Genomic DNA, 26,558 nt, shown 5'->3' with positions numbered 1-26,558 from the left:
CTCTCTGTAAGAAGATGTTATAAAAGTTTATATCCAGGCCATATAGCTACATATTGTTGAACGTGTTGCGTTATTACTATTAGTATTTGACATCGGGAAGGAGAGCTGAGTCTGTCATCATTCTTCCTAATTTATCAAATGTAGGCATCGTTAGTTATCGGCTGCTGTAGCCTACGGATTAAACTAGTATTCTGTGTTAACACATCTTTACTAAATAAAGTCAAGTTTTTAGTATCATTAGGGCTTTGATGCAAATTCTAAACATGATGGCTGCAGTTGTGTAGCTTAAAGGAAAGCGCAGTTTGCACTCTCCTCTCAACTGCGCAGCAAAAACATAATAATAAATCGATCGGCACATCGATAAATGCCCCCGACACGTCGACACGCAACATATGACTTGTATATGATTATACCACAGCTACTGGTGTTTGCACAATGCAATTACAGTAACAAAGCAATGCCTGTTTCCAGTTAAAAATAAGATTCACCCACAATTTTAACCAATTAAGTATGGTTTCCTACTACAGTAAGATATCTCATGTGTAGCACAGCAGTGGGCAATTGTGATTATACAACACAAAACTTAAATGTGTTACTATGGGGAATTCCAATTGAACCGTGTTCCGATGATCTGGTAGACTGTTGTCTGGGTTGAACTACTGGAAGTGTAGAAACATTTCAGTTCACTGGCATTTGTGAAATCTGAATTCTTTTTTTTTGGGCACTTTTATATAACAAGGAACATGTGCTTAAAATTAGATTGAGGTTTTCCACAAGGGAAAGGAAAAGGGCCTTGACAACTCAATTTACACTCTTCTGTAGTTGTACAGCCTTTAGCAATAACAATTGCTTCCATTTTATGTTATGATCAGTAAACTGTACTGTCTTGCCTGTCCTTTATTTGCCGTCTACTTTGGTTCTTCAGTGTTTAAAAGATTCCTGTAACCAACTTACAAAAGTTCTGTGAGTATCAAACTTGTAGAAAATATTGCAAACACTGAAAACAGAAATACCAAGATCTCTGGAGATGCCCTTAAAGTATTGTGTTTGGTTTCAATAATAGAGTAATAAAAAAAATGTACATCCTCGGACTGAATTTTTCTCGTTCACTATTATCACAAAGAAGCAGTGTGGAATGTTTTCTCACTTCACAATGTAGTTGGTACATGTAGGCTAGCCCATGTGCCAGCAGCTTCTCACAGACAAACATAATTATGTTTGTGTGTAAACAATCTCTTCTCGCTAAACAAATTCATTTGATTGTGTGTGTGTGTGTGTGTGTGTGTGTGTGTGTGTGTGTGTGTGTGTGTGTGTGTGTGTGTGTGTGTGTGTGTGTGTGTGTGTGTGTGTGTCAGTGAGTGGGTCTGTGGATGGGTGTGGGTAATTCCAGGGCATACGGGTTCACTTTCCATCCTTTATTCCCCTAGACTATAAGATTGTAACATAAATCTCCTTGATTTTACTTTTAACCCCCTGTTTTACCATCACCCCGAAGTGGTCCGCAATTAACAAATCATCTTTACTACAACCAAATTCACCAATTGAAGGATCAGCCACAAATGCTTTCCAATCAAAAGCTTCCATTTCCTGCTACTGAACACAAACTATTGAATCTCACACACACACACACACACACACACACACACACACACACACACTACTGCCACACTCCGACACTCTTCCACAGCCACTACTGACACATGTAACAACTAGAATATTCACAATTCTGGGACATTCCAAAGTGTGGTTGCGCCGACGCCAGTCGCGGCCGCCGGGACGCGAGGAATACCGTCGGAGGCTGTGTGACGCGCAATTCGATTCGGTGCCGATCGGATCCCGCGTTTGTGATACGTGCCGTTTTTAGGAAATAGGCCCCTCCCACAAAGGAATAGGCCCCTCCCATAAATGTAACGGGGCCAATTATATTGTCACGTCACTCCTGAGATCACTTGCATTTCATTTTGAGAGGATTGATCCCCCCAAAATCTTGTTTTTGCATCAAACGGTTACATTTTGTGCATTTGTGGCGCCCCCTATGGATCAAAGTGGAAATGCTTTTGGGGATTTGTTGAGTAAACCACCCTTGACATGTGATTCATATTTGGGATTGACTGGATGTTTCGTCCGTGATTTTTGGCATTTTTTGTAAAACAGGCCCCTCCCACTATCTTTGGAAGCCAATTACGGACGAACGGTATGGACTATCAAAATTCCGCTTGGATATGTTTATCGCATGGGTCCAGAGATCATGTGTACCGATTTTTGTGACTGAAATTTGGACAAAATCCGTGGGAGGAGGAGCTAAAAGTGTGTTTTGACGAAAATTCAAAATGGTGGAAAATCTATCCAGAGGCAAATGGGCGTGGCCTATATGGGGAGTTGCGTCATGACCCAATGAATCCAGGGGAAAATATTTTTTTATTCTACGACCTACGGTTCCAGAGTTATAGGCCAAAAGGTAAAGTGGGCTGTTATAGCACCACCATGAGGCTGACTGGTGTAATTATTTTCTTAATAATTTCGCACTGGACTATGAACCTCCACTCCAAGTGCTGTAGCCCTTACGGTTTCCGAGAGAAAAATACTTGAATGGGAGTTTTTTCATTTTCCCATTAAAGTCAATGGGGAAATGTAATGCACTAATACATCAATATCAATTAAACCATACAACCAATCTCTTAGCAAAATGATAGCTAACAATTCCCGATGAAGCTGGTCAATTTGACAGTGTGGGGGAAAAAAACTGTGGGAGGAGTAGCGCGCCAAAATAAAGTTTATCTAGAAAGAAGATAGAAGAATAATAATAAAGTCAGAAGAGTACTATAGTCTGGTTGCCCTGTTAGGGCAACCACATTAATTACAGTAAGATGTTGAGCTTTGATAGCAAACTGTCTATAAACACCTTTAAGAATGAAGGCTAAGAGCTGATGTATTTTGGTTGACAATGCCTTATCACGGCGTAGGCATACAGTATTTACGTGCTTTAATTGATCTTGAATATAAATGATAAATGTGTCAATCCCTGACAAATAAGTATAGGATTTTAAGTCAAGTCACAGTCTTGTCTAGGGATGCTAACATTTAAGCGACTATCAATTCATTGTTAATAATTTAAATTATTTCATTTGAAATTAAATATTGAACTGACCTTTTCTTTCTTACTTACCTTTGTCTAATTTTTTTATTTAACCAGGGTAAAGTGGGCCCTGCTCGTTCATAGCTACACACCTGGGAGCTGTCCAGTACAACCACAGTTTTACATTGTTCGCCACTGAGCAGTTCCACTGGAGCAGTTTTTGGGTTAGGTGCCTTGCTCAAGGGCAGTTTTACTATCACCTTTCCCATTTCAAGGGAGGGATCATGTTAATGCCGTGATAATGCTTTTTTCTGCTGAAGTAACCCATAATATTCTATTCGATTCCATATTCTATTTTTGTTTAATCTTTGATTAAGGAGTATAACATGTACTGTATCTTGTATTCTGTATAAAGCTATATTTAGGTTCTCAGGAAAATGGTATGCCTGGGGTGCCATAGACCCGGCCCTAATGACCTTCCACTTTTCTGTTCTTTAAAGCCCTATATTAATGTTAGAAGCTATTGTGCAAATAGTTCATTAGAGTCATTCTTAATTTACTTAAGTTGTGTTCTGTCATCTTCATTATATATCAGTGCTGGTAAATCACACCTCTGTCCACTGCAATCATTCTCAATGCCCTCTCTAAAATCATGACACAATTATGTTAAACTTGGCATTTAATTAAATAAAATTGTGTCAGCTGTTGCAACATGCCCTCGTCTTCTTACCTTTAACCAGAACATTGTACAACCCATCTCTCTATGTCCATCAGACTCACAGAGGAACAATAACAATAACTCAGAGAGACAACCTGAAGCTCTAGCATCCCTATTCTGGGATGAACATTTGCCAAAAATAGCAGATCTGAAAGCTCACAATGCGTTACGCGATGACACATTGAGACAAACAAACAAACATTAATTAATTTACACAACCATGATGATAGTGATGTCAAGTCTATGAAGCTACTGTATGAAAAAGTTGTATCTGCAACACAATTCTATACAGTATGTATAAACTAGTCAGTGTATGCAGTAGGGGTCCCCGTTTCATCTCTCTGGCCTGAAAAAAAGTTGAAGACCCCTGATCTAGGAAAATAATATGGATTTGAAATGATTCATAATGGGAATCGCAGGCATACTTGATTGGGATATCCTACAGTGTTGCTGTTGGTAAAGTTACTTTAAAAAGTAACATTACTCACTATCAAGGATTTAATGCTACTTGTTTATGTACTGGAGAGCACCTTCATTGTGCTGTGAACATATAAATTGTGGCTAATTTCGAAGGTTAACTGTTCCTACGGTTGCAAGTTTATAGAACATACATTAGTCAACTCAGCTGACAACAAAATTAAATGTTAGACTAACACGAATAGTTTCGTCATGTTGAGGCTCAACATGATGATATGAATATGAAAACATTATTGATGACAGCGCACCGTGTCTGTCAAATGTAACAACATTATTGTTGACAGCGCACAGTGTCTGTCAAATATGCAGACATTATTGTTGACAGCTTAACTTGACAAATATGAAAACATTTTTGTGGCGGTGCAACATTACAAATATGAAAACATTATCAATTGACACCGTAAATTAATCAACCCACCTAAATTAGTAAATGACGTTACCTTAATACCTCAACCAGATTATGCAAATTGTGAATATTCAATTTCCTCACTTGTGTGCTCCAGAAGCACTGCACTCCAGTTTGTTACGTACATGAATTATATCTATATTCTTTTAACCTATTGCTCCCCTGAATAAAGTAATTCCTTACTATTTACACTTTTGAATTAACCATGAATGATTGCAATAACTGGACAAACTATTTTTCTCACACATTTGGGAGGAAAATAAGGTCACCCAAAACTTTCCAGCTAACTTATGTAAAAAAAAAACAACTAAATTGTATGTGATGGCCATTTTCCTTTAACACTGATCCTGGGGAACCTAGAAAGGGCATCTACCACCTGGTAGAACGTAGTTGTATTTAGTATGATGCTGCCTTGGGCCAGAATTGTCTGCAGGGCCAAGTAATACAGGTATGCACAGTAAGAGGCACATACTGTATTATAGCCTATCCAGAGTGAATGACACGGTGCAAGATCGAGATAGAGATTGATGATGTGGCATCTAAAGAGGTGAGTTTTCAGACTATGGCGGAAGATGGGAGCGGGTCTGCAGTCCTGACTGATGGGGCGAGTCAGGAAGAGTCTAGGTCGCTTAGAGAGTTGACCAGGGTGTGATAGGGTCAGGAGGGACAGACCTGTATTTCCTAAATATTGCCTTCAAAATATTGTGCCAACTGGTTCAGCATACATCTTTCCAGAGCTTCAGAGAGGGAATAATAGCCTATAACTTTGGTAACAAAGGTATGTCATTGATTAGTAACAGTAATATTATTACTCCAATGAGATAGTACTGCCGTTATACTACTCTTTAATGCAAATTTGCTAAATATTATATTATTACAGCAATGTGCTACTTTATAATGTATTACTCACAACTCTGCAACCCTAGTTGAACCCTAGCATTCCTATTCTTTTTTTGGCAAAAGATAGCAGATCTACAAGCTCACAACACCCTGCGATGCATTTGAGCACATGATGTGTGCATCATCACATCATTGAGTGTATCTTTGAGCTTGTAACGCTATTTTCGGCGAAGATAGTATAGTATAAAAGCCCTTAGGAATCTGGTCAGCTAAGTATATAGGGTTTATGTGGTTAAATTCCTTTCAGCGTGGTGTGCCGGTGGCTGACTTAATGGTGTGTTGACAACATAATTGCAACATTCCAGATTCTGGCCAGAGACCACCATGTCATTCCCCATCTCTATCCTCAGCTACAGCAAATAAAGCAAAAACGGACTAAAGATAAGAAGAAGAAAAAAGAAAAAGAAAAAACAATTCCTCTCTCACTCACTTGTTCACCTAACAAGATTATAATAACTAGAGTTCGGGCCGCTACGCGGCCCTCACACCTATGTCGCACCGAAGATCCAACCAATATGTCTGAGTCACAACTAGTGTAGGGGGCTTTGTAGTGGCATTGCACCCATCTGTCTGTGTCCATTTTGTGCCCATATATGGAGATCTCTGTATCTGTCTGTCTCCCTGTGCCCATTGTATATATTGTAAATATGGAGGTTTCTGTATCTGTCTGTCTACCCGTGTCCCTTTTATAACCATAATATGGAGATCACTGATGTCATATATGGACATATCAGTTGGATCGGATCGGCGATTGTGGACACCCACATATCTGATCAGCAGGCACCGCACTCCCTCGAGTGAAGTCGATCGGTCCCTTATATGCACATGATCATATATGGGCATAGCGGTCTAATCTGTGGCCCTGGACAACCGAGTCTCCATATATGCCTCTCCATATATGCCTATATATGGGCGGATCACGTTTGTTTATGGCTAGGTCTAAGTCATTGTGACATGCCTATATATGGGAGTATCGGTTTTGTTTATAGTTTTGTCTGAGTCACAATTCAGCATGCTGTCAGAAGGCTGGCCCTCCATTAGCCAATTTTAATATAGGATAATAACCATAATAATAATAATAATAATAAATAATAATACGCTTTATTTGTACAACACCGTTCAAGAACAAAGTGCTTAACATAAGAATTCACAACACATGAACAAATCCAAAACATAATCTGCCTCAAGTATGAGTGACTGACAACCAGATTGTTCAACCTTGTTTTTTTTTTTGGTACAGTATGCACCTTTTATATACTCTTGGCTACTGTATCCGAGAATTTTATAGAGTTTGCCAACTTTGAGCATTGGGTGGGACGTGTCTGCTCGCCCACCACCAATTTTCACAGTTGAATCCTGTGCCAAAATTGCCAACTAGTGTCGTTTACTGCAAAATGATGGTTGAGAACTCTGCCAAACTTCGATTATAAAAAAATGTAAAGATAAATAGGACATGAGAACAACTACCGGAACATTCACTCACAGAAGAGTACACACAGACAGGCAGCACACAATAAATAACACAATATCTTTTTAATCTAGAAAGCTTTTGTTACCTTGGACAAGGATGTGCACAGAAGTGGTTCTCGGTCGACTGCTTGTCTGGACAGCGCAGACATATAGGCCTTCATCTGTCATGTCCACGTTTTCAATCTTGATGGTAAACTCGTCCTGATTGAGGGTCACCAGACTCACTCTGGGATCCACTGACCATTTGTCTTCCCCAGCATAGAGTATACTTGACCGGTTTAGCCAGGCTGTGTGTGTAACAATATCCCCCTGTGCGCACCTGTAAATTAAAGGGGGGAAAAAGAATAACATGTTAAAACTTTCCCTGATATTCCTGATCAACTACTGTATGTGTGTCCGGAGCTAATCTCGCGAACCGCTGAACCGATCAGCACCAAATCACTTGTGCACACTACCAGTAGGCCATCCACAAATTTCTCACCTAAGTTAAATTTGTATTTATTTATAATAGTTTTATAAATGGAAATCATTGGTGATCTGATCGGGCTGAACCTTGCTCAAATTTGGAGTCGTCATAGATATGTTAAAGACAATTGACGTCATTACAGGGTGGCATCATGAAGTCCTAGATCCACATTGTTCCCATGTTGAGCACGATATGATTTCTTTCCTCTTCTTTTTGCTGTTGGTCTTTGGAAATTAATGATCAAATCAAAAGGAAATATTGAACATCTGACAGCTTAATGCATACCACTGATCAGTGAATGTGTCAAAGTGTGAATGCGTTTTTACACATCATTTGCATGGCTGTGTGGGTGATTGGCTGTCAGCAACCTTCCATGAACTGAAAGGCTAAATCTCGATTCACAGTTTCTCTAAAATACTCTTGTCACAATCTTTTACACAAGGGATGTTTGTCATATTTAACTGGACTATAAACAATCACATTTAAAGTGGAATATTAATGCAAATGATTAAATGTTAATCACCAACAATCTCAAACAAGGATAATTACTAGGATGTTAAGCACAATCAAACATAGCTCTCTACTTTGACATTGTAATTATCAGGTTAATTTTGATGATCTGCCCACACACTCCTGTTTCCTGTTCAGACATTTTCTCTATATTTAGAACTCCATTGTGCACTTTTATTGTTACCATGTCAACAAATGTCCACTTGCATATAAGATAATATCAAATGGGCAGATTGCACAATGAACCCGATTTTGATGACCCCATGACCTTTTTCCTCTAGCACCTTCAGTGAATATACAATATGTGCCCACCTCCAGGCCCCCACCCCCAAAATGTACTTAGACCTATGTACTTAACCTATTCTCTCTCTCTCATTTTTAGCTCCACTAGTGAGACCACATGGCTCTAAGTATGCCAATGTAACACATTTCAAACCACTGATATATCTGGTTGGGTGTAAGGAGGAGCACAGCCTCTAGGGGCCGCTAATGGGGCTGACAAAAGGACTGATGTCACAACATTCAGTGGATTGGCATTTGGCAGTGGATGGTTGGAATGTATAGAATCATACTTCTGAAAAGAATGAAGAATGAAGAATGAAAATCACTTCTGAAAATTGCTCCATTGAAATCATGTTCTTTTTCTAAGTTTATTTATCCCTCAATGGCCTGATATGCCTGTGGAGGAATAGAGCGCCTGAGGTTAGTCTAGAAGTGATATAAACACCAGCAATTCAGCATGGTGGAAATATAATGGAAGTAACAACGCTTTGCAGCTGAAAGACTCCTGGCTCCATTTATGCTGTCACAGCTTTGGCTATGACATCAGTCACTTCCACTTCAGTGGCGGCAGTAGGGTCAATGGCATCCTTGGGGCATTTGTGGTGTTATGATGGGAAAAGAAGACAAAACTTCACTGTCTGTGCACAATCGATACATACGTATAAGCAATGGCTTTCAGCGTAATGGACCACGGTGCATGTGAGATGATTGATCAATTTATTGTGACAGTAGCCTGAAGCTACAGTTCATATTTATATTGGCAACAGTAAATGAATTTCTCTGGGCAGTGAGAGAATTTCACAGGGCACAAAACCAACTCAATGGCTGGGCTGCAGTACTTCAAGCCTGTTTTCTTTTACTCTGCGTTCGTAAACAACATACAATAACATCAGCAGCACTATTGCCCTGCCATTGAATTTTCTGACCAATAACAATAGAAGAATAAGAAGAAGCGCTGTTCATGCATAGAACATCAAGCACTTTACGATATTGAGGTCAGCAGACAGTACACCGACCAACCAAGGACAAACATGTAAACAAGTAAGAGGAACTGCTTTACAGTTTTAGGGCAGTTTACTGAACATAATGCACTGTAGTAGATGCAAGGTAAAATCCTCAGTGCTAACTAGTAACTTACACATGGACACCTTTAGGTTTTGAGTAAAATGATCACTGTGGATTTTCCTGTGTCCATTGTTAAACTCCATGAAGGACAGAAGCATGTAATCATCTGTAAGCCCACCCAAGTGAAAATGATACAGTGATGAGACTTTCTTGGAAGAGATCCATTGTACAGTACAACCTCTTTGCTGATTGCCATTTTCAGTCTGTCACCCTCACTGTCCTTGTAAGGCCATTACTTTAAAACAGTGATTCTCAACCTGTGGACCGGGGACCACTGGTGGGCCGCGAGCTAATTGCAAGTGGGCCGCCAAATAACTGGCAAAACGATTTTAATGGTAATATAACATTATGAAAAATAATATACGTAAATAAATGACATGCTATTTTTTTCATTGTGATACCGATAAATAGGAATACTGTTAGTTCCGTTGATACAAGCCAGAACACAATAGATTTATAGATAATTAAAATTAATGCAGCCCACCTATCTGACCACTGAACACGGCAGTTCAAAAGTGGTCAGAACGGTCGCCTGCGAATGCTTTTGAGATTTGTGGGCCCTAATCCAGAAAAGGTTTGGATTTTTATATTATTATTATTAATATGAGTGCTCATTACGACACAGAGGCAGCTATTTTGCATACTATCCTACTGTCTGGACGGACGTGTCATTCTTCAAATGATCTGCTCCGTACTTTGTCTATATTGAGATTCAACTAATTTCATCCACTATAGGGCAGCTAAATGTGATTGGGTATTTTCCCAAAACTGAAAAAAATACCACACACAGAAAAAACGTATAATAACTAAGATATCAGCTGAAAATAATATTATTTTAATAGACAGATTTAGCTGCTACGTCTGCAGACATCACATGGATTTTAAACTGGTAGCGCCTATAGCGCTGCGTTATCTTAAGTACAGTACAGTATAAGTGATAGAAGGTATACACGAAATCCTGAGCGTCCTCAGAGTTTAATTGATACTGAATAATGAATGAAACTGGCTGGGGTCGAGTAGGGAGGCTGGAAATGAGGTGGAGTCTGAATACTTGGGTTTTCAGTCTGTGAAGGAAGATGGGGAGTGACTCTGCAGTCCTGCCCGATGGGAGGTCATTCCACAGCCTGGGAGCCAGGAGGGAGAAGAGTCTAGATCACTTAGAGCAGTGGCCAGGTTATCGTAGGGACGGAGGGATTGGTGACCTGTATTAGCTGATGGATTTAGCCGGGTGTCATGCCCATGGCCACTTTCACTGCAAAAGGTTTTACTCTTGATGTTGAGTCTTTGACCCAAGGATGACAGCATAATGCCACACAATGGCTAGACTTAATCTCATAGAAGATGGGACATTGGAACTAAACTGAAGATATGACATTTTACTGGTTATGTCATACATTATAGAGTTTGACTGAAACATTAAACTATCTTTTTCCTAATATACTAATAAATGAATCCTGCATAAAAATGTTAACTGCTAGTATTCCTGGCTAGTGAAAACAGGGGGGGGGGAAGGGATACATATTTAGCTAACCATACATCTTCACCTCATTTCTTCAGCACAGATGGCAAACAAAATCTAATCCCTGTGTCAACTCTCCCAAGGCCGTGAAAGGGAAAACTGAAGATGTGAAATTGGGAAGTGATTTTTTCCTTTGAACAAACAACTCCTGTCATCTGCCCATGTGTATTCTGACACAGAGTGTGTGCATAATTAAAATGCATACTTCTTGCTTCACAACCGGAGTAGCCTTTTTTTCACACTGTTAATCCGAGATGTTGACAATTGATGGAGTTGATGTTTAATGTATCACTGGCTACATCAGAAAGAGAACAATTAACTTTTCATGAAAGATGACATGAAATGGTATTGGAGAGTATTTGATTTCCGTATTGTGATGTACTTCCTAGTGAAACGGGAGCTGTGTGCGTCTCAGCCAATCACAGCAATGAGGGACGAGGTTGGAACGCACCAAGCTTTCCAACTTGCCCCATGTTTCCAACCTCCACACACCAGCTGTCAGCACATCTTTTATCCGACTATAAGCAATGATTTTGAGCAATGCCGAGTACCATGGCCTGCCTGGATGCCAAGTCAGTCCACAAGGTAAAACAAAATTTAAAAAATCGTACACGGCAGAACTGAATCAAGTTGCCGATTACTGCATTGCCCTGCGTTGCCGGTCTGGTGTATGGGATGTGATCATACAAATACCTGTATGACAGGTGCTTGTCATCATATTATTGGTTCCTGCTGATGTAAGCATGCATGACATTTTTGTTTGACAGAGAGTAATTAAGATTGGACTTGACTTTTGATATAATACATTTTTTTGTAATACATTGTTAACTATATCCCCATTATGACCATATATCTTTACTCTAAAAAAGGAGAAAAATATGTTTTTTTAATTTCAGCTCGTCTTTAATGTAGGGAGCACAGATATCTGTCATTTTGTCCTACACTGATCCAGCAAGTGACATTTAGAAATGATTTAGGCCTATTTCAAAGCTTCCTTTTTTAGCAAAGATCCTAGAAAAGACTGTGGCTAATCAGCTGATAGATTTTATGAATTTTAACAGTATTTTTGAGGACTTCCAATCAGGTTTCTGTGCCCTCCACAGTACAGAAACAACCCTTTTAAAAGTCACAAATGATCTATTACTTGCAGCTGACAATGGTGACGGTTCAATTTTAATACTTTTAGACCTTAGCTCAGCATTCGACACTGTAGACTACGCTATTTTAATCGACCGCCTGGAAAAATGGGTTGGCATTAGGGGCACAGCACTAAACTGGCTACGCTCCTACCTTACCGATAGGAGCTTCTCGGTGGTGATCGGGGAGGCGTCTTCTTCAGAGGTCCCCCTGTCCTGTGGAGTCCCCCAAGGCTCAATTCTGGCTCCACTGCTCTTTTCAATTTATATGCTCCCACTTGGCCATATCATTAGAAATCATAACATACATTTCCACTTCTATGCAGACGACTCCCAACTATACATCCCTCTCAAACAGAACGACACAGATAATATATCCCGGATCCTCGCATGTCTCTCAGACATTAAGTGCTGGATGTCCCAAAACTTCCTCCAACTAAACGAGGCAAAATCCGAGATTCTCCTATTCGGCCCCCCAAGTTCCACCCTCTCTATACAGACACAGCTAGGCAGCCTGGCAAATAATGTGAAGACATCAGCTCGAAATCTAGGGGTGTGGTTCGACTCTGATCTGTCCTTTGATGGGCAAATATCCAAAGTCGTACAGTCATGCTTCTTCCAGTTGAGAAACATCTCCAGAATCAAAAATTTCCTCACATTTTCAGACCTCGAAAAAGTAATAAATGCCTTCATCACCTCACGCCTAGACTATTGTAACTCGCTGTATTCTGGGCTCAGCAAAAAGGCTATCTCTCGCCTCCAACTTATACAGAACTCAGCAGCCAGACTACTGACCAACACTAGGAGGCGTGACCACATCACACCAGTCCTGGCCTCCCTTCACTGGCTGCCAGTGAGATTTAGAATTGATTTTAAGATCCTATTGACAACTTTTAAAGCCCTGCGAGGCCTAGCCCCCTCTTACATCTTCGACATGCTGACACCACATGAACCTGTGCGCAACCTTAGATCGTCAGGCAAGGGTTTCCTCATTCCTTTCCAAACTAACCTTGTCACTAAGGGCGATCGGGCCTTTACAGCCCAGGCACCTACTCTATGGAACGCCTTACCTCAGAACCTGAGGGATGCCGACTCAGTGGCATCCTTTAAATCACTCCTGAAAACCTACCTCTATATCAAGGCCTTCCCTTAAACCATGCGATTATTGTTTTATGGTATTGTACTGTTCTCTTGTCCTTGGCTGTAATGAATTTAATGAATGTATGGAGGTTCATCCTACCATCTGTTTTTAAACTGAAATGCCTCACCGTCAACACCAAATATGTTCTTGGTGTAATGTATTTGACTGCCACTGTAAAGCACTTTGTAACCATGTTTTGAAAAGCGCTTTATAAATAAAGTTTATTATTATTATTATTATTATTTAGCCTGCATATTGTTGTTACTGTACCAACAAGCTATTGCTAAGTATTTGTTCTTTACATCCTAATTGCAATCATTATTTAATTTTCTAAAATTTAGTTTTTTCCCTCTGTTATATGCATGTGCTATCCCTGTGTTATTTCAACTGGTTCATCGCCCGGCCAATGATTCACCTCCCCTTGAGCCACCAAATGGTGCAAAGATTCACCTTCTGGTATCCTCACAGACAGCCGAGTCACTAATTGACAACATGGCCGTATCAGCTAAGCAATAACAAATACAGTAATATAGCTGCAAGCAGCGATAATAAAGGGCCAGACATGGAAACTAGAGAGAGAGAGAGAGAGAGAGAGAGAGAGAGAGAGAGAGAGAGAGAGAGAGAGAGAGAGAGAGAGAGAGAGAGAGACATGGATACTGGAGAGAGAGAGAGAGAGATGGAAACTGGAGAGAGAGAGAGAGAGAGAGAGAGAGAGAGAGAGAGAGACATGGAAACTGGAGAGAGAGAGAGATAGAAACGGAATAGATGAGAGAGAGAGAGAGAGAGAGAGAGAGAGAGAGAGAGAGAGAGAGAGAGAGACATGGAAACGGAATAGATTGATGAGAGAGAGAGAGAGAAAGAGAGCGCCATGGAAACGGAATAGATTGAAGAGAGACATGGAAACGGAATAGATTGATGAGAGAGAGAGATGAAAACAGAATGGATTGATTGGACATCTCAACCTATTGCCATTAACAGGAATCGAACTCTCAACCTTCAGACTAATAGGCTGCAACACTACCTATAGTGCTATAGTTTTGTCCAGGCTGATGTTTTCTGTTGAAGATCATAAACTCTTGCCTTCTGTCATGAACCAAGCCAACACTAAGATCACTCGTTCACAAACCATTTACCAATAGAGAAATTGTATGTCTCCTCGCAACCGAAAACAGTGAAAGCAGCCGATCTACAAGCTCAGAAACACGTTGCTATCTGAAAGGTTTTGAGATTGTAGATCGGCTATTTTCAGAATGAAGTATGTCATACGTTGAAAAACGTACTCTCAAATATGCATTTCAGGTTATCTTTACCATTTGCACATGTATTCATTGATACAGTCATGTTGTTTGCAATTCAACTTAAATGAAGTCTGCAAGTGAGGCTTGAACTGACGACCTTGAGATTGTGTGGCACTCATTTAAGGGAGACGCCATTGGACCAACAGACAAGGAACTGTGAAAAAGGAGATCACACAGATGATACAGTTTCACGCAAATAGCTGAAAAATCCTGGGTTTAAGTGTTTTTCAAACTGCTCAAAATTGCGGACAATCTAAGGGCGGAGCTTACTGGTTAAAGCGATAGATGTGTTCCTCATGAGTCAAGGCACAAGTGTAAGCAAGTTTCACGACTTTCGGCCAAACGAGGCATGACTTTTGCCTGTTTAAAGTTTGCATTTTCAAAAAATTGCTATAGCGCCCCCCTTTGGCCAATTGGAGTGAGATTGGTTTCAGTGATATTTGGAATGACTCTCTACATTACTGCAACGTTTCAAAGAAATGTGAGTCTTGCATGTATGTTTTAGGGGCAGATGAATAATTTTCATAAAACTGCAATAGTTAAAATCTATGGAATCCTGGGATTTTGGAGCAATCTGCACGAAACGTTTAACACTTGAACTTTGGACCTCTGCCGACAACTTCTAGGCGGCGGAATTTCCATAAGTGAAAAAATGCAGAAGTTAGGAGCCAATGGCTGTTTTTCATATAATTCAAAATGGTGGGAGATCTAAAGGTCAGAGGTCAAAAGTCAGCGTGTGAAAGTTGTTCAGCACGAGGAGACGCATATGTGTATCCAAGTTTCATGGCTGTAGGTCAAACAGGGCATGAGTTGTACCTGTTCAAAGTTGGCATTTTTCAATTGAGTGCTATAGCGCCACCTTTGGACGAAAGATTGTGAGATTTATTTTTTGATAGTTTTTCATGACCATCTACCATATGGCCGAGTTTCGTAAAAAGCGACTGCACGGTTCAGCCAGAACTGCGAAAAGTGTCAGAAGAAGAAGTGACAGAATACTGCCAATAATAAAACAGGTACAGAGCTGAGAGCTCTGTCCCAGAATGACACTTTTCACTCATCTGTCCTGTCTTGTCCTCAAGGTAGGGTTACATGGTACAAGTTTACAGATTAAAACTTTTAAAATATTACATAACATACACATAGGATATAAGATCTATATGTGGAAGTCATGATAATTGTGAGTAATGAAATCTTGTGGGTAAGCAATGTCTAAAAACAACATATGGTGGCAGTCTAATTTAAGTTAAAGCATTTGAAGAGTTATTGTGTTGTAGCTTTACGTATTACGTATTCCTTTTTATGTGTTTATATGTTTTAATATGTAACCTACCATGTAACCCTACCTTGGGGTCAAGACAGGATAGATGAGTGGAAAGTGTTTCTGCCCGGTAATTGAGTGGCCTGTGTTTGTCTCTCAGTATCATCACCAAAGCAGAAATCATTAATATAACAAAAAATCTCCCCTCTATGGGGGTATCAACAATTCTACTCTCGCCTCATTTTTTGTCAAACTTTCATCATCGTTACTCCTCAATGATTGAAATGTTTTTGCCAGAATAGATTCTGACAGTTCAAGAAAACGTTTACAGACACACACTCTATCTCATTCATCATTTATAAGTGGCACACAGTCTTGTCATTAGAAATTCAATTCAACTGGGCGCCCCTGGTGGATGCATGTCATCCTCCCACCTTTTCCGTCTCTCTGATCACTGTCTCTATCCAAAATAAAGCTAGCTAGCTATGCAGTCTTGTCTCGTTCTAATTGGGTTTTAGCTTATTGACATGCATGGTTCAGAAGATGCACGCTTGTCTTTGGACATTTTGTTCATGGGGGAATTTAAAAGTCACATTTGTTCATCAAAACTAGAAAATAATGGACAACATGGCATAGGTGAGGCTGTTATGATTCTATTGAAACAGAGCTATAAATGAGGGTAAACATACTGCATCATTAGACCACCAATGCAGACGGGTGGATGCACGAATGGTCTGGTTATTGTTGCAAAGGGCGGTTGCAAACATGGTGCATTACATGGCTCAGCAAGCTTTAGACTTTCAACAGAATATAAATGAAATGCAGTCGGAGGATGAGCTTATGGATGGAATCTATGTTATGCACAAATCTGATTCAGAAAAAAAGAATTTGCCTCTGAAATATACTGGTGGCTCTGTGAGACAAGAGATGTCAAAAGATGGAACGATGTGCGTTGAGCAAATTGCTGCAATTGCTACAGGCAGAACAGCATCCGTGCAACTTCATACATGAAAAGCCAGGTGAGATGCAAAGGGAATAGAACTTATGACATACAGTATGTTACTGCTGCAAGTGATTTATCTGCAGAAAATGCACTGATGTCACGCACAAGTGCTGGGTTGATTACACAGGGAAAACTACCTGGTGAGATCAATCACATGACGGCAAAGGGCAGCATACCGTACCGTAGGCCATTGGTTCTCAAAGTGGGGTCCGTGTGTGTGTGTGTGTGTGTGTGTGTGTGTGTGTGTGTGTGTGTGTGTGTGTGTGTGTGTGTGTGTGTGTGTGTGTGTGTGTGTGTGTTTGCGCGTGCGTGCATGCGTGCGCGTGCGCGCGTGCAAAACCAACAACACATTAAAATGATTGATAGCATTTATACTCCTTACCAGAGGTCTGATTGGTTCGGGATAGTGCCACATGTTAGTCTTTAGTGGCAATGTGCTTAGGAGTAGGTATATACAGTATTTTTCCCTTGGCAAATTCTAATTATATGGCCTAATTAATGGAACTTTTCTGTCTTTATCAATTATAGTGGCTACACTAGTAAAGCATGAAGGAAGTCAGTGTCACAGAAGCTCTTGATCTATTACATCTTTAACGCACAGAAACAAAACAAGGGCAGCATCACAGTAGGCTAACATGAGAACCTAGAGACATGTCTCCAACTTAGCTCCAACAGGATCAGAGCTAAATTAATTTTACATTTTGAAAGCTTCCTATGAGTCAGATTTGCTGAAGAGGCTGGCTATTACACTTAAACACCAGCATCCATATTCTGGGGTAGCCAAAAATAACAGATCTACAAGCTCACAGCGCAAAAAGGGATCCATGTACAGTTGTAACTCAAGTCCATTTCTCTAAGAATAGAGAGTTTAAGTGGTTAATATTACTAATATAATCAGTATTGCTATTGTTGTTCAAAGTAAACATTCAGTTGCTATTATTTTCTTCAGATGAGAGCAACTGGCTCTCAGTAACAAACATCCACCAGGGAAATATTTCACTGTAGTGTGTCATGAATCTTCTCCTAAGAATCACTAAAGTGATTTAAAATGTGTTTAAGGCGGAAAAAAGAGCATGGCTCTAATAGCACGTCTCATCCTATTTATTCAGTGCAGTCGGGAGCTTGCCCACACACAAGTGAGTTTCTAGTAGACTTTCAAGATAAAAGCTGAAAATATGAGCTTAACGTACCATACCTACGCCAATTCTCCAATCCAAAGCATTGTATCACTGTACAGTACAACTGTAAGAACTCAACAACAACAATTCACAACAGAAGCACAGTGGAAAACGATCCAAATAAATGTATATGGTGGTCCTGAACTGGAAATATTTAAAACCTCCCAGCCCAGACCAACAGAAACATAACAAAAAGGCATACTAGTCTAACCCTCAATGGGGGTATTTCAAAAGTTTATTAAAAATATATATATTTTCAATGCCAAACTGTACAGCTTATTATAGTGGTAGGATGGTTCCTAACATAAACAAATATAAAATCAGAAAATGGAGACAAATGGTCGAATTACTGTATTGATGTATGGTCAGTGAATAGACATTTGACAGAATGGAGCTCACTTGGGTGCAAAAACTAAAGCAATATTGTGCATAAACCACAATGTATTTGCCTGTTCAATTAATCAGGTAAAAAATATGTGAATCTCCATTACATGACAGAATCTTAGGTAGCTACTGCCGTCCAGGTATAGGAGAGGGCTAGTAAATATCGACTGAACAGGCCCATGCCACAAGATTAACATGAGTGGCATTCCCCTTTAACAGCAGCAGCAATTGCTCTGCAACTAGGGAGCATGCTGTTTATATATTTATTTAGTCTAGACATGACTGATTAAGCACCAAAGCACTTAAGAGGAATAAATAGCTGTAATGTATAAGGCCTGGATAACTTCCAGAGAGCATTACTCTTTCGAACAGTCAACTCATCATCACCAAGTTGCATCTTTGTAACCACTGAGTCATTTGTACAACTGCTGTGTGCCCCCAATTTGACAGGTGCCATAGTTTCTAATTTACTTTTTGTGTCACATCAGCTTCTTGCAGTGATGCCAAGGGGCAAGAAATGAAAGAGACACCACACTATAAGATTAATTTCCTGGTTTACATGCTTTATTAAGGTCACCACTCTAAATGTGCTGCATTTCTGTAGCGCCTTTCTCCAAAGCACTTCTGAAAGTGCATTAGTACATTCAAGCACACATTCTCACTAGTGCCTGACCAATGCCAGATCCAGGTCTCGTAGACCACCAATTATCAATGTTTTCACCGATATTTTGTCCCCCCAAAAAGTTAAACATTTTAGATTGGTTAAAGTTTCTATTTTCCAAATATTTAACTTACTGTATAAGCCAACAAATAAATAAAAATAAACACAAATAGCTTTTTTAAACCTTTTTTAATAATCGGCACACATCGGTCTGGCTCCAATTCTATTTCTCGCACGCACACACACACACACGCACCCACGCACGCAAAAATGAATATTTTTTTAATTTACAATATTACGTGTTATTACCTTTGTGCTACTTCCATTAATAAAAGCACAAAATATAGCACAGTTGGCCAAGGATTAATATGTAATGGAAGAGGGCAGACAACATTGAATAGAGAAGAATACCATATGATAACGGTACTGTATTGGTATTAAAATGTTGTTTAAGCCAGTGATTCTCAAAGCGGTCTTTGAGGGGTTTCGAAGCTGTTTAATTGCATTTTTTTCCACAGCTATGTTGTCATGGTTGCGGCCCCCACAGGCTATAGGATCTGTAGCCGCGGTCATGGTCCCATAACCCAGCCGGATGGTGGGTGGACCTACTGTAGCTTTGGGGCTAAAGTATACATATACACAAAATGCCAGAGAGAACGGCAGCAGAGGGAGCTCTGCTGCCGTTCTCTCTGGCGTTTTTGTGTATATGATATATTTTCTATCAGTCTCTCCCTAGCTCCAGAATGTTCTTGTTTAGTTTAGTTGTGAGACAAATATTTCTGAAGTCCATGTATACGATCATAAATAGCTCTAACACAATATTGTGACTTTTGAATAATCATTTGGAAAAGCCATATTCAAGCTATATACAGTACAGTAGAGACTTTCAACTTTCAAGTATAAATGTTTCATGTAGAAGTTGGAAAGTTTTAATCCAAGTGTAGTGTACCATCAAAGTCTAACTTGCCAACTACTGCAGTTGCAACAAAGACTGTTTCCTTAAATAGGCTCAAATGAATATGGAAAAAAGGGGAGCCATACTTTGACATACAATATTTGAATGTCTGAATATGTAACAAGCTGAAGTGGGATTTTAAAAGTTGGAATAAGAGTTGAATCAGTTTACTGTACTGTAGCTGTTACGAAGCTCTTGTTGAGGGGTGACGGGTATTTTTGTAATTGTTATCAATGTGAGTGAAGCTTTTTACTTGCCTTTGCTTTGCAGGTCTGTATTTTTAAGCTCTATGTGCCTTGACTTTTTGGAGGAGTGCCCTGGATGTCCCAAGTTGAAAGAAATGGAACTCAGTGCATAAAGTAACCCACGTCATTGCCATTCTTTTCCCCACTGTCCAATTGGATGAGTTGGGAGGCGGGTCTTCGTTGGTGAGGACATTGAAGTAGTAGGCTATACTGTAAGAACCAACATGTCCATTGACAGCGGGGACTAGTTAAAATGACGGACTCCCCTATAACTGCATGGAAGCTCTCGAGTATTGCTAACCCACTTTTAAACTAGCCATTGTAAATGAATCGATATTGAGCAACTGCATGGCCTATTTACAGTATAGGTGAAATAGAGATTGTTTCCAGACAAGCCGCCATTGTTCTTTTAGCACAGTGACTTGATGACAGAGTGAGTGACAGGTTATTATCTGCTTGCCTCGCGGCATCAAGCAAAAAAAGGTGCTGCAGGCTGCTCTGCTTTGTAAACTGCACAAAAAAAGAGGATGGGAAAACATCACGGGCTGGTGGAGGATGTGGGGCGTGAATGAGCCATTGTGCCAATAAGGGCTTATACCATGAGCACAGTCCTCCAGACTGTTCATCAGCCAATAAAGTGGGGCTAGCAGTATTGGCTTAAACACTCCCAAGGCTAGTCCTGACAGTTTATTTGCCTCCAAGTGGAGCTGCTGGAGTGTTCCCCTCTCATTAAAAAAGAAAACCAGGACTAACTCATTTATAGAAATGTTAATAGATCATCACAGTAATAGGCTGAGCTTATGATTAACTGTTGTCCCAATCTCTGTACTTTTAATAATATAAAACACATCTGAAATTAATATTGGCAACATGTAAGTCCTTTCATAAAACTAGATTTTCAGGCCACATATAGCAGCCTGAGAATCTAGTCCTATATTGCGCTGATCAGAGCATTTGAAGCGTTAAACACTACTGTAACACTGCTGTAGTGCCCCACATAGTAAGTTTAATTTTTTGGTGAAGTATTCTCATGCCATCGAAACAGTGTTTGAGCCATGTTTTGTGCTGATTGGAGCATTGGTGCGCCTATGGCCCTGTGGGCCCCTGGGGGCCACATGTGGCCCGTGGTGTGACCATTCTCACGGCAGTCCCTGCCTTGAACAGAAACTGTGCCAAGTTTGGTGTGGATTGGAGCAACGGTGTGCCTGTGTCCCCTGGGAGCCACATGTGGCCCCTGAACAGTGTTTAACGCATAGACTGCCATTGACCAGTATACTCGTCATTTCAATCTAAGGCTCACACCGCCATTGACAAGTCACTCGTTACGTGGTGCTTTCAGTGGTTTACGATAGAGGGCGCTCTTCCGCAGCCTGCAAATTATCCCAGGATCACCCGAGAAGAGTACACCCAGAAATCACATGATCACAACTAAATTAAGCTGGTTTCGTTTAGTATTGTAGGATTTATATATTTTTTTTAAATCTCTGCTTTCTGTCGCTTTTTGTCGAATACAAGCCACATTCAACTGCCCATAACTATGGAACGGATTATTGCGACGGCACACATTTTTTTCTCCCAGATCCCCCCTACGTCTTTTGAGGCGATTGCTGGGTGGATCGTTGAGAAGAATAAGAATTATACAATATATAATAATAATAATAATAATTATAATATATATAATTTATATATATATATAATACAGGTTAGTGAAAACGCTCAGAATCGCTGGCAAGGGCAGCTATAGCCGATGTTTTAACTCTGGCGGTTAATGAGTTAATATAGGATATAAATACATGAATATTATCTGCTTAAATATAAGGTATTTAAGAACATCATAACCGTACAACAGCATTATAGTGCAAATGTACTGCTGTGATGTTCATCCTGTAGAGCATTAGAACATTTCTATTAATCTTAACAGACTACTATAGTGTGCTTTCAACACCTCTTCATAGTTAATTGACATGTTGTTATACTAAAATAACTCCATTGCCAAGTAAAGATTACACAAGAGAAAAACAACACATAATTAGGGAACAAAGGAAAAGCATTGACTTTGTATGAAAGCCAGCTTATTCAAGGCTCTAATGTTGATGTATTCAGCTTAATGCAGCCTTCATTAACTCATTCACTGCCAGAATAAATACATAAATCAATCACCCACTGCCAGCGATTTTTTTTTTTTTTACCTTTTCAACTAGTCACTTTTTATCAACTATGATCTATCGTCTGACCTTTTGTAAACACAAACAGTATCAGTGGACGTCCACCAGAGGGAGAAGGGCACCGGCGACGGTGCCTTACCTTGTCACAGCATGCCGAAAACAGCCTCTTCCGTCAAAAATGCACGTCTTTCCCACCTCCCCAACTGGCCACAGAACATTTATATCCATTATGATCGCTTGTCAGACCGTTTGTAAACATAAAGGGGATCACTGTTCCTCGTTAGTCTATCACCTGAGTTACCATTTTCAACCTCAAGTCAAATAGATCCAGGAGATCACGTGATCGAAAGATTTTTTCCCTGCATCTTGGCGAGACATGCAATTTTCAACAGCCTGTAAGAAGGGAAGTTTTATTTCTTCTCACAGCAGCACAATGATCCCCTCCGTGCTTAGCAGCCGTCCTGGAATCGATCATATTGGATATAAATATTCTGTGGCCAGTTGAAAAGGTAAGAAAAACGCTGGCAGTGGGCAAACGCAGCCAGAAATAAGTCTGGCATTGAATGAGTTAAGAGTCCAAACTTCAATTCATGGACTGACAGCTGATCATGATTACAGGCATCAGTACAGAACAAATCACACAGTAAGCCTTTGGAAAAAGTATCAACATTGTGCATATTCCGTGAGATAATACTGACATCGAATACCAACCATCACATCGGCAGATGCAGAACACAGACTCGAATACTAATAATAATAATGGATTAATAATTTGTATTTCATCATTAGTCAATATATTGAATGGTATCCAATTGACAGTAAGTGTATGAACATAGATCAATGGGAAGTTCTAGCAATAGTAAAGAAAACCTGTACAAATTCTACCAATAAGCCCATGAGCCAGCGGCGGACTGGCCATTTGGCGTACCGGGCAAATGCCCGGTGGGCCGCTGGGCCAGTGTCCGGACCAAAATGCCAGGGCTGAATTTTGGTCCCAGTCCGGCCCTGCCATGAGCTATACAGTTAACCAAACAACTGGTGCAAGCAACAATGCTCCCATAACATTTGAATTTCACAAGAATTGCAGGATGAATGCATCTCAGTGCTCCACTTTATTTTGCCCGATTACAGGGAGGTCATTCCCAGGTCATGTTACAGTTAGGCTTTGCTAGTTCTTTCCCTCATGGGGGCCTTTAAATGATAGGATAAAATACTTGTTTTGGGGATAAAATATTAGTCCCTAAAGGTAGCTTCAATGGGCTCTGAGCAAATGACATGGCCAAGAAACATCCACATACAGCCACCCAGTCTTTCCTGCTGTGTCCCAAATTGATGCATTAAACTGGGGCAGCTAGTCTGTACTCCCCTCTCATTTTCTGTTTTCTCACACAGACAAAGATGAGAGAGAGACAGCCAATAAGCTGGTGGGATGTGGCTAGTGGCTCCTCTGATAATAATTGCGGCTCAGTGTCTGAGTAAGTGTATGAGCTCTGCTTAATTGAGCTGGACACAAAGCCAAGCCAGGGATAGAAGTAGTCCCATGAATAATATTAACTCTCTCCCAGCTCCACACATCAAGCCAAATTTGCCGGAGCACTCACTTCCACTTGCCTTGCATAAACGTTTTGCACAGCATCCATGAAGACGCAATAAATCACACGCCAGGGACCAGAGCAATGCTGCTGTTCCTTTCCTTTCTCCAACCAAAAATCTAGGAAATTAACGTGGCTATAATCTAATGTATTAAGTTTGCTAATGGAATTTTACACATTATACTTGGAGGCACAGGAGATTCAGGATGAACAGTCAGCCTATATAATATCAGCACACTCTGGCCCAATTTCACCCAGGGTTACAATGTTTATGCAGTTTGGTTTTGTCTTGAATGAAATGCATAATGAACAATATTCTGCAGAAGTCAGAGATAAAATAACTGACCCTCTCGTACTTTAACAAATCTTTCTGCTCCACTGATGGTGAATGGGATAGGTAAGAGGTGATTTAGCAGGAAAAAAAACTCTGCTATATACTGGTTAATGATAACTCTTTCTTTGTACATTAAACCCATTTTTCCAGTTTACAAAGTCAGACTGAAAAAGTCTTATTAGTACTGTGAGTTTGATCTTCATGAAAAGTTTGACAGTCTTTGTTCTCTGGTACAGTATCTTTGGGAAATTTGTGCACGTCCACATAGACTGATTGAACTCCCAGGGGTTATAAGGTAGGAATAGCATAAATTAATTAAAAAACTGTTGTGCAAAACGGTCTGTTTTGGATGCATGTCTTTATCAATTTGTGATGTCCTTGAATTCAGTACTAGAAAATATGTGTCTTAAGCATCAACTTTTATAGGTTACACTAAAGAGGGCAGTGGTCTAGTTATGCTTGAACTAATTGGTTCTTCTAAAAATTGCCTGCCTTAAAGTTAGTAATTCATTATTATTGATTTATTATTTGCCAAGTGCATTTTTACACACATCTGTCCTCTGCATGTACTGTACCCTATCCTAACCACATCAGAGGCCTTGTGGTCTTGACTGTCCGCCCTGAAATTGGGAGTTCCCAAACACCGGCGATTATGCGAATATACGCAAAATTCGGACTCATTCCGAATAATTCAAAGACGCTTTTTCGCTTTGCTTTTTCGCTCCATGGAAGCTTGCATTGACTTTATAAGTTTTTTTAAAAAACGTATTATTCGCATGAAAAATTTTCATGCGCCCCCGGTGTGTAAGGGGCTTTACAGTTGCAGAAAAAATAAATGTATTGGTTCAATATTTGTAAAACCCTCAGACACACTTGACCACTTTCATTTGCACTTAAAACTTTTTTTTTCCAAAAATAGTGAAAATAGCAGATCTACAAGCTCACAATGCATGGTATTAATAATATGTAGCTGGCATTAATTTATGAAAAAACAAAACAACAAAAAAATGAGCTGAAAACAAGGTTTCTGACCAACAGCAACGTTATGTAACCAATCCTAACAATTATGAGCCAGTGGGCTGCTATTCTCAAGGCCACTTATAGGCCAGTGCCTTGGTCAAATGGTCTGCATTTCTATAGCGCCTTTATTATCCAGAGAACTTTACAATGCGTTAAATTCTCCCATTCAGACATAGATCAATTATCTTCTTAGCGATTATTGTATCTATCTCATATAGTAGCTTACATCCAGAAAGCTTGGTACTGTATTTTTGTATACGTAGATGCAGTAGTGCAAGTTGAGTGTCCATCAGTACATGTTACTCATGAGCTGACACCAACAGGATAAATACTGCAACTTCATAACCTCAATTCCACAATTATGCTATTTTTGTTTTGCTCAAGATATATGTCTTTAATGTCAGATACCTGTATGTACAGTCATAAAATGGAAAAATGCATTGAACATGAAGTAGGCCTATAGCTATGTTCTGTGGAACAATTTGTTTTTGATGGAACTATAGATTCCATACTAATAATGTGTTCATTGCCATGGGAGACTTGAAATCCCTTCCAGTGATAGCCAATTAGTAGTCCTAAGACTTGTCAGAAAACCAGTCACCGAATAAAATGTGTAATTTGGATGTAATTATACCACATCCATCAGAAGCTTGAAAGTCACCGTGAGAATTAAATTAAGGATGGATACTTCAAATGAATCAAAACAGACTGAACTCAGAAGAAACTGTAAATGAGCTAAGAAGAAACTGCAAATAATGAACAATTAAGTAGTCAGTTGAATGTGCCATATTCTAAAGGTATGTGTCACATAATGTACACCATTTTAATGATGTGTGGGTCTACAGTCTCACAATGTAAGAGGAAGTACTGTACAGTCAGATTAGTGTTTTAGTGAAAAAATAAAAGCATCCCACCTTTTTGAGAATTGCAATCTAAATGGCCAATACATTGCCATTTCCAAACAATAATGTACAATACGGGCCTATAATTTGATTATGGTAAGTTACAACGGGAACAGGACAAATTGTCATACTGGGGTTCCTATGGCAGGCAGGGGCACTTTAAACCTTAATATATGATGAACCAGGTCATCCGCCAACAACACACTAAATAGCATTACTGTAAGTTCAATGGCTAAATAGCCTAAATATTATAATGATGTCTGTATTTTATACTGGCATTTTTGCCTTCAAAGTGTCCACATTTAGTAAGTCAGGAATGTGAATGTTTCAAGTTGAG

The 26,558-nt window shown here is 39.8% G+C and overlaps 1 protein-coding gene across 2 annotated transcripts in view; it reads right to left on the bottom strand.

The window, feature by feature from the left end:
* ntm (neurotrimin) overlaps window positions 1-26,558 on the bottom strand; it is a gene marked incomplete at its 5' end in the record, with an annotated part of 414,076 nt that overhangs the window by 39,998 nt on the left and 347,520 nt on the right. For both annotated transcript variants that reach the window (XM_084073422.1, XM_084073421.1), the window contains one exon: window positions 7,134-7,366. In XM_084073422.1, the coding sequence (XP_083929548.1) occupies window positions 7,134-7,366 (233 nt within the window). The remainder of the gene's footprint in view (window positions 1-7,133; window positions 7,367-26,558) is intronic.

The sequence above is a fragment of the Gymnoscopelus microlampas genome, assembly GCF_963454915.1.
Source record: "Gymnoscopelus microlampas genome assembly, chromosome: 12".
Lineage (NCBI taxonomy): Eukaryota > Metazoa > Chordata > Actinopteri > Myctophiformes > Myctophidae > Gymnoscopelus > Gymnoscopelus microlampas.
This window is presented reverse-complemented; position numbering and strand designations above follow the sequence as displayed.